The sequence below is a fragment of the Gavialis gangeticus genome, unplaced genomic scaffold, assembly GCF_001723915.1.
Source record: "Gavialis gangeticus isolate Ggan-Ray unplaced genomic scaffold, GavGan_comp1, whole genome shotgun sequence".
Lineage (NCBI taxonomy): Eukaryota > Metazoa > Chordata > Crocodylia > Gavialidae > Gavialis > Gavialis gangeticus.
Window position 1 is genome coordinate 21,483,394 of NW_017729014.1, and position 9,482 is coordinate 21,492,875.

The 9,482-nt window shown below is 46.2% G+C and overlaps 1 protein-coding gene across 1 annotated transcript in view; it reads left to right on the plus strand.

Annotated features, from left to right (window-relative positions):
* Positions 1–9,482, plus strand: part of FBXO42 (F-box protein 42) — an 81,686-nt gene that overhangs the window by 43,336 nt on the left and 28,868 nt on the right. The window contains exon 4 of the mRNA XM_019511963.1: positions 1,584–1,718. Within this exon, the coding sequence (XP_019367508.1) occupies positions 1,584–1,718 (135 nt within the window). The remainder of the gene's footprint in view (positions 1–1,583; positions 1,719–9,482) is intronic.

Sequence of the window (9,482 nt, forward strand, 5' to 3'; positions counted from 1 at the left end):
GTCATGAATATCTATAGAAAGGTCTGTTGTCAAAATAGGAGAATCCTTCTCCCTTGCACAGCTTGGCAGCTGGCTGGCAGCTGTTACCTGATCTTTTGCAATAGCCAAGGCTCTGAAAAGACTCCCCCCTCCCCGGACTGTAAAGTCAGGTTACAGACAGCAGGTGCATAGTCTCTGTCAAAGCTCAGCTAACCCTTCCAGTTGCCTTCCTCGCCTGGCCTTACCCTGACCTTTGTCTTGGCTAGAGGACCTTACGCTATTAGCTGTCATTCGGATCCCAATCTCTGCCTGGGTTAGACAAAGTATGGAAAATGTCCTTGCTACGCTGCAGTTATTGGGTAACTCTAGAAAGAGGAACAGTGGCACTATACCAATGATTCTCAGCCTCGTTGGACCCAAGACACCCCTTGTTAGATTTTGGAAAGTGCCAGCTCTTAGTTTTCTCTTGTTTTTCGACAATGGAAAAATAATAGAGCAATTTTTCTGTTGCAAAGAACTTGGAGCCCAACAGGTGACGCTCGTAAGGCACTTCAGGGTGCCCCGCACCCTGGTTGAGAATTGCGGCATTGTACTAAAAGAAATTATAACTAAGAGGAAATGCAGGATTCAAGGAGGGAAGAAAGTACTGCTAGTATCCTGTTCTGTCCGGATAGGGTAGAGGTTTGAAAATCTTCAGATTCTAAGAGGGTCAAATAAAAAAAAAAATAGTGCTTTTAAGACCGGATGTAAGCTACTTAATTTCTATCTGCTCCACATGTTTTTGTGTTAATTGTCAAAGGTATGGATCCCATGGTGATGGTACAGTGGGATAAAAAGACTAGAGGAACTTGAGCACCAAAGATCCTTTGTTTTTATATAAGAATCTGAGTTTTCTTCAATGCCCTTGACAGTTTCACATTTACCTCCTTGTTGTGTTTGTAGTTTACTGCATATCCGTTAACATAACATTGCACATATCAAGTGTTCTCTTAGTCCCTACTGTTAGCATTGCAAATTTGGGGTTAGGTGGTGTTAAATATAGCTGTATTTGGAAGTCTTCCCTGCACTTACCTAAGTCTCTTTCTCCTAAAATACGTGGGGCAAATATTTAACATAACATATAAGCTACTTTAATGAGCTGGTTTATTTGACTTAATAAAATGGGAAGGATAAGATAAGACGAGATAAGAAGGCACGAAATTCATCGCTACCAGTCTTGGAAACTAAGGACGTGGGTTCCTCGCCTTTTCCCCGGGACAGGCGTGTACCTTAGTAACATTTGACAGCTACAGAAACAACATGGAGTAGCTTAGAAAAAGTAAGCCTGTTCAGTATGTTAGTCACAGCTAATCTAATTAACTGTGAGCTTTGGAGATGACAGCTTTCTCTGCACTTTTAGGAACAGGTCCAGTTAACTGGATAATCACCTTAGATTCAACTTGCTCAGGTTATGCCAGTTGAGGTAACGCTACCCTAGTCAGCCTTTATTAAAAGGACTATAATGTGTTTTTTGGTGCAGTTCCTGCCCCTCATTTGAGGCTCCATTTTATATTTGGGAGCATGGGAGTTGATTGTAATGGTGTTTTTCTGCTTTCCTCTTCTAGGTGCATGCTACTATGACGCTAATCAGTCAATGTATGTGTTTGGTGGCTGCACGCAAAGCAGTTGCAACGCTGCATTCAATGACCTCTGGAGACTTGACCTAAACAGCAAAGAGTGGATCCGGCCTCTGGCATCAGGTGAGAGGTGACAGATGATGTTTGAGATCTTTTCTAACCCTTACTCCGATTTCTTGTAATAAACTACCAAGCTGTATTGAAGCATAGCTTCTCCTCGGGACCATGCTGACTTGATCCTGAGCTTGCCCTGACCTATCGTGCTATGCAGTACCTTTGTGTAAGGACACAGTGTACTATACTGTACTGTACTGTGGGAAAAGGTGGGTTTTTTTGTGTTTCCAGCCAACTGTTCAATGCCATCTGTGCTGCACTGAGCCCTGCAAGCTAAAGCTGACAGAAGGTATTGTCCTAGGAGGACTGAGATCTTTGCATTGCTTTGGTTGTCAGTGTAGGTATTTTTGAGCACTGGATAAGGCATGTCTGTGCTGGTTACCCACAGCAACCAGGGAGTGTGGGAAACAGGTACGTTCCTGTAGTCCATGCATTTCTGAGCTAGAGCAGTAAAGGGCTAGAATTTATTTCCCGCAGGGGTTTTAAACGCGTATAAGGTATCCACGTACGTAGCATGTTTGTGTTTTTCACATAACCCAGAATTCAGAGAGATGAGGTTTGGCAAGTGCGTGCCACTAGAGAAGGCAGGGAAGCTCTTTATAAATGGAAAAAAAACAAAACAAAATAGCATTTGTTTTCCTCCTCATAATGAAATGGGACAGATGCAGAGAGCTACCCAGTAGAGTGCTGGTTACATTAGCCAGGAGGTTGCCTGCTGCAGGCTAAGCTGATGACAGGCACCTTGGCTCTCTTGCTTTCCATGCCCTGTCCCCTGCAACTCCCCTGTGCACTGCTCTCTTCTCCCCCCTCTATCTTGGGGGTTCCCCGAAACTCCCTCTGTCCACTGTGTTTGCAGGGTTTATGTCCCCAGTTCTTTCCCCAGGCCTAAACCTGTGCCCATGCCTCTAAACCTCTACCGTATATCAGGTTGTCCACTCTTCCCCATGTCAGCTGTGTGCAGGCCCCACGTTTCCCATTCCTCCTTGGCTTCAAATCTGGAGGCTCTGTTCTCCCCCTACTGTTGCACTGTGCCTTTTCCTTTCCACACGGTTGTGTGCACTTCTCTTTCTCTGCAAGATATATCATTCGTATGTCATTGTAGTGGCATGCTGGTGAGATGAGGCTATTGTGATGCTGGAAGGGGTCCCAATTTTCCCCCATATTAATAGGGTCCCGCCCGTTGATATTGTGAACAAAGTTCAGATTAATTTGGGGATCTGTAAGACATGACATTCCAAATTTAGCATGTTAAACCTAAATAGAGAAATGTCAACCAGCTGGGTGTACACCTGACAAGCTTAGCTAATGATCTTTTTTCTTTTTTCCTCCCCCACCTATAAATTGGAGACTTTGTTGCTAGATTAAAACTAACCAGGTGGTCAGTGTTTGAACTCAAGCTTGAAGTGTAAGTTTTGACCCATCCAAAACTCAATTTTGTTTTAAGTTATTGCACTGTAATAGCAATAACTTAGGGAATACCTTGGGTCTGATCAAGCTACAGTTTAACTTCTTCCCGCTGCAGTTTTTCACTCCTCTCTGCATTTAATTCAGTGAGGAGTGGGGAAGGTATAACCAGTGGTGACTACTACTTCATTTGGGTTAAAGTGTGTGTGTGTGAGGTTCCCATAATGTTAATGAAGGTAGATACCAGCACCCGGATGAGTCAGCACCCTCTCTTAGTCATACATGTAGTAAAATTCCCACCAATTTATTAACAAATAGTGTTCTTAAAAAAGCATGCATTGTGGGAATAAGTGTCAGAGTTAAGTCCCATGGGAAGATCCCCTGAGGAAATATTTCTGTATGCTGTCACGAGCACATGCAGCAAAATCAGATCATAACTGCAGCTTCGCTCTGGTTCAGAACAGAGCATACTTGTTCATCTGTCTTCAGAGGAGATGACTCACCCATGTGAATGCCTGTGGTGGTTTCTTGCACATAGCTGGCTTTTGGTGCCCTTGCCCCCCCATATTCTCCACTCCCTGGGAAAAGTGGTGTTTGATGAGGGCAAATGCAGAAGCTGAAAAGAACAGGGCCTTTAAAGGGCAGGTATATTTGAACAAATCAAAGGAAACTGCTTATAAAGGACATGAGGAATTTACTGCTGTTTTGAGGTAGAAGCAAATCACACAATGAAATTTTTAAAGGATAACTAAAGTTATGATTAACATGCGCCGGGGCAGGGAAATGGAATTGGTGCAAGCTGCTCGCTTATAGAAACCGTAAAAAAATTGCAGAGTTAATTCTAGCTGTATTCGAGTCTGTGGCTTAGTCTAGTATTGTGCATGGATCTTTGCAGGAAGCTAGATATGGATATATCCAGACCAGATACAACAGAAGCTTTGATCTGATCTATTAAGGTCATGTCCTTGTTGAGGATGGGCCTCTTTGATAATTTGCCTCGAATCAAATGCAGCGCTGCACATTTGGTAGCTGAACTCGCAATGGAGCTGCTGTCAAAGGTAGTTTAAAGTGGGCCGTATGACCATACATGGACAGCCAGCTGCTGGAAAGGACGCAGATTTGGTGACTACAGAAATCTTCCTCCCTCAGCATTTGGAGCAGAGATGGAGATCTACCTTGATCTCCTTCCAGATGCTCATGAGTTTTGCTTTTTCCCAGGCCCCATCTTAATTCTGCCTCTCATACATTGGTTGTGTTTTGGAGAGTGGGGAGCACTTGAATATGGTTTTGCAGCAAGCTGGAATAGGTTGACTGAGGGTCAGGCTGATTTTGCCTTGGAATCCACCCAGTTGCAAGGATTTTAAAGTGAGCCAGGACAGGTCTTCATGCCAGTCACATACCTTCTGACAAAATCCTGGAAATGGACTACAGTGAGTCCAGGAGAAGGCTGTGCGTTATTTAGGTGGTATGCCTGCCACCTTCACGTGGTTTTTCTCACATGCAGGCATTAGATTAAATAGCATTAAGAGTTGGATAAACTGTCTTGAAGCTGAGATTGAGTTTAAGCCAGCAATAAATATTTAGCCTTCGCAGACGTCGCTGGCCAATGCTCACTTTCTCTGAAAGAGAGGGAGGTGGAATAAGTGAGTTGGGTTGAAAGGAAAGGCCTGTTGAGTTTTCAAAGTATGTTCTGCTCATTGCTAAAACAATGCCATTGACTGTTTCTTCTCCTATTACCAGGGTAGTAAACGCTAGGAGAGCTAAAGAGATTACCATCTCTTGCTGTGCTTTTCACCAGCAGATTTCAAAGTTCTCCCTACAAAGGAACCAAATGCCATTATCCCCATTTTACAGAGAAACTGAGGCACAGATAGGTGAAGCGTCTTGCTTAGGGTCACCTAGCAGATCAGTAGCACAGCCAGGAACATAACTCAAGGTCTCCTGAGTCCCAGCCCCGTGCTTTCCCCATGGGACCATACAGCTGCCCTTGTTGCATAGTCTGCCATAGAGAACAGGAACCTTCTTTTCCCCTGCACTCTTCTGGATGCTGCACTGTGTCAGGGTGAATGCCCTGGTTTCTTATCGGGCTGGTTCGCTTTGGAGCGGGGGGCATTGGAATGGGTAGTGTTATCTAGCTAGTGCAGTAAAAAGAGCAGGAAGGAGAAGGGATGTGCTCATTGCCATCGGTGTTTGCCCTTGAGTTTTTATAAAGTGAGTCAGCCTGGATCGTAACCGACTTTCCTTACGATTTATTGGATTTTGTAAGATAAGTGATTTCCCCCCCCCCCCCCCATAGTTGAGTCATTCTCAGTGCTATGCTTTATGTAGCATTTATCTTGAGCTTGTTGGAAGACGAGAGAGATTTTTCCACCCGCTCCCATCACATAAGCAAACAGAGGTATTGCGAGGAGTGGCCTCCTCGCAAAGAAGAATTCCATCCAGGTTCAGGGAGAAGTATGGGGGGGATCTCTTTATTGTGCCATGAACCCAGGCTCTACCATTCACACATGTAACCTATTCTTGGAGGTGCTTTAAGTCTGAGGTCATTTACTGAGCGAGGGATGGGTTAAAGCCTGGGTGCTGCTGTAACTCAATGTTTTGCACTGAGGGTGCAGGAAAAAAATCCTGTGAGTGCTGATAGTCCCCTCAGTATCTTACCCCAGTTTTTCCTGGGGGGGCAAGTCATGTAGCTGCTGCAGTTGACTAGGAAAGAGTCCTAGGGCAGTGGTGCTCCTTCTTTTGTACAATCAGGCCTGAGTTTAAAGTCAGAGCGGAGCCGAGGGCTGCATAGAAAAGCATTGCCAATGCACAGTTGGCTCTGAGCTCACCGGCTGTCAGTGAAGACCCTGGCTGGAGTCAGAGTGCTGGGGACAAATACCACTGCCACTCAGCCCTTCAGTGGCAGTGGAAAAGAGGGGACAGGTGGTGACAGCGTTTACCCCCTGCGCTCCAGAGCTGCACAAGAGCGGTGGCTCCAGCTGGTGCCTGCGCTGACCTGCTGGGGAGCTCAGACAGGAGCATGGTGTTAGGTGACGAGCCATTCACATAGGCTTTGTGGGCCACATCCAGCTGCAGGCCACAGGTTGAGCACCACTGATCCTGGAGTTAACTCAGCCCAGAGAACTGTGGGATATGCACCCAGGCACACACAAGAAGTAGAGAACAGTGAAGGCACAGTAGCACAGGATTAGTCTGGAGAAGAGAAGACTGAGATTGGATTTAATAGCAGCCTTTGGCTCCCTGCGGTTGCAAAGAGGATGGAGCTGGGCTGGTTTCGGTGGGGGCAGGTGACAGGGCAAGGAGCAATGGGCTGAAGCTGCAGCAAGGAAGATTTTGGTTGGATATTAGGAAAAACTTTCTCACGAGGAGGGTAGCAAAGCACTGGAACAGGTTACCCAGAGAGGTGGTGGAGTCTCCATCCCTTGCTGTTTTTAAGGCCTGGCTTAACAGAGCCTTGGCTGGGATGATGTAGTTGGGGCTGGTCCTGCTTTGAGCCAGGGGTTGGACTAGATGTGACCTCCCAAGGTCCCTCCCAACCCTCACTTTCTATCCTCACCCCTTGGCCAATCCAGGTACTCAAACTGGCCTAAAATCTGGACTCTCGCTGCAGTGAGGGTGCATCTTGCTTTCTTGCAGGTCTGGAAATGTACTAAATAGGTTTCCTTCCTTCCCCGTGTCTTGGAAACCACGGCCAGGCACAGGTTCTGCGAGCCTAATTTAGCTAAGAAAGTTGACCCCCTCTATTTTGTAAAGCCTGGGCAGTGGAATGGGTAAAACAGTTCACACTGCACTAGGCTTACTGTGGTGTGGCTGTAGATAACTGATACACAGGAGTCAGTGTGCGTCACGAGGCAGTTTTCTCCCTGGATAGTCCGCACCTTTACGGCTCACAGAACAACTACATTTTTTTTCTGCACTTGATCAGGGTCTGCTCAAGCTTGCTGTCAAACCTTTCTCTGACAGGGAGAAGGATGCCCAGCGCTCCATCCGGAGTGGGTTGTTAGGATGCGCTTCTGCTCACCAGTGACAAGTTAAGGGAGGGCAGAGATGGAAAAGACTTGAAAACCAAGGTGTTTATTATATCATAAAGTAAATACTCCAACATGAAAGCCAGTTCCCCAAAGAGGCAAGTAATAAATCCCCCTAATAGCCACGAAGCACAGTATTTCAAGTCCAAATGCTATCCAAGTAGGTGAGACTTTACCAGCCTGCCTGCACTCCCCATTGGCTCTGCCTCCTAAACTCATTCTCAACCTAATAGATATAATCTCCCTGGTGCTGTCCAATTTTTAGCTACCTAAGAGGGAAAGAAGCCTCTGTTTTGAAGTTCCTTTACTTCTTTCAGTATGTTTTCCTATAAGAAGTGTCCACCATGAGCAGTAGCAAGGCCTTCTGCTCCCTCCTTCTATCAGAGTGACTAGGTAGATGTGTGACTTGGTCCTTCCTGTTTTCCCAAATAAGCCTACCATTCATTAAGCCCTGAGTCCACCCATCCAGTAAGAAGGTAAAACCTCCCAGGATTGACTTCCCACAGCTTTCTTTCATTGAAATCAAGCCATTCCAGCCCGCACAGGGAAAGTAGAAGCTTTTTATCGTCCTCCTATCGCAGGTTCAGCCCTGAGGCTTGAACAGAATCATAACAGGGGAGGCACATGCTAGCTTGCTAGAAAGCACTGACTCCTTTTTTTTGTCACAGGATTTGATGCTGATTCAATAAAACTGAAGGTCTGCATGAGCTAGGAGAGGGTCTTATCTTCGGTCCTGGGTTCTTCTGTTGGATGCAGTCTGGCATTGGGAGGCTGCAGCATGATGGAACAAGAAACTTGGCTTTTACACAGTGTTACCACAGCTTTTGAATTCATGCCCTTGATCACGCAGCCCAGCATCCGTAAGATGAGCACAAAGACCTGCTTTTGTAACACCCTTCAGAAACAGTCACAGTCTTTGCAGAAATGAGATGATTTGTAACCACAACACTTGATCAAATTGGGCAAGATTCAGGCACAGACTTCCTTATTCAGGGTTGTGCAGAGGGTGGTCATGATTTCTGCAGCGGGAGGCGAGGTGCACAACCCAGTTTTCAAAAGAGGTGTTTTCCTGAAAACTGTGCATGCTTAATAGATTGCAAGTTGTGAAACTGTGAACCACAGCACTGAGAGAGCGAAGATATTACAGGCTGAGCTTCGTTAGTTTGTCTTCTATTGCTCTATATCCAAAATAGCATGTAATGTCAGTGGTTCTCAGCCTGTGCCCATCTGCCAGATGCGGTCTTCAAAGGCCCATGTGAACAGCCTGTCACCTAACACCATGTCCCTGTCTGAGCTCACCCATGTGTCTGCATGGGATCTAACAGGAACCATCGCTTTTGCACGGCCCCAGAGCCCAGGAGATGAATCTGCCGCTTGCCTCCTCTTTGCAGTGTTCGGCCCCTCTTTTTCCCTGGCGCTGAATTCAAATTGAATTCAGCCCAGTCGTCCTATAGGTGTGACGCCTCTCGTTACTGCTGTTTGTAACAAGGGGGTCCAGCCGCTTCACGTGAACTAGCCCCATCAGGTCAACATCCCTATAACGATTTTCTTGGAACAGCCGGTTCTACAGCATGCTAAAAGAGAGGCTGCTTTTGACACTCGAGTAACACAGGAACTGGTACAGGAAGCAAGTAACCATGCCTCCGTTTGAGTGAGCTTGTTTGGGTACAGCTAGCAGTAGTAGCACGCGTTTCAGCACACTGCACACTGAGCTCTGTGCTACTGTGGCTTCATTGGTAGCAGTTCTTGAGCTAGCTCAAAGGTAGCTTAAATACGTCCGCAGGATCTTCAAGTGCTGCTAGAGCCATGCCCAAAAAAGTGATTGTAGTGCGGGAGGGAGGAGAGATCTCTCCTAGATGTCAGGGAAGAGAGTGGGAGTGGGAAAAGGGAGAACCTTTTCCTCGGTTCGACTGGGAGTTGTTTAGCATTGGTCAGAGGATTTGTTCTTATGGGGGATAAGCAAGGAAATGGGAGGAAGAGGGTGGGGTGGTAGAGTTTTCCAGTTTTGAGATGTTGTTTGAGGCATCTTTATCTGCAGGTTGCTTGTCACTTACTGGAACCTGCCTTGAGCCTTTCCGGGTAGAGTGGGATAGAAATCTAAAAATAATAATGATAACGCTTGGCATCATACGAGAGGGGCCAGATAAAAGAACTTGCATGGTGATGCTTAGCCTTAAGAAAGGAAGCTTCATAGAAAAGGGCCAACTACTTCAAAATGGAAGATGTTAAAAAATGCCAGGTTTTAAAGCACGCTGGAAGAAATGCTGGCTTGCTGATGCACATTGTTGGAGTCTCAATTAACTGTAACTGCACAGAAAAAGGAGCTCGGGGGGGGGGGGGG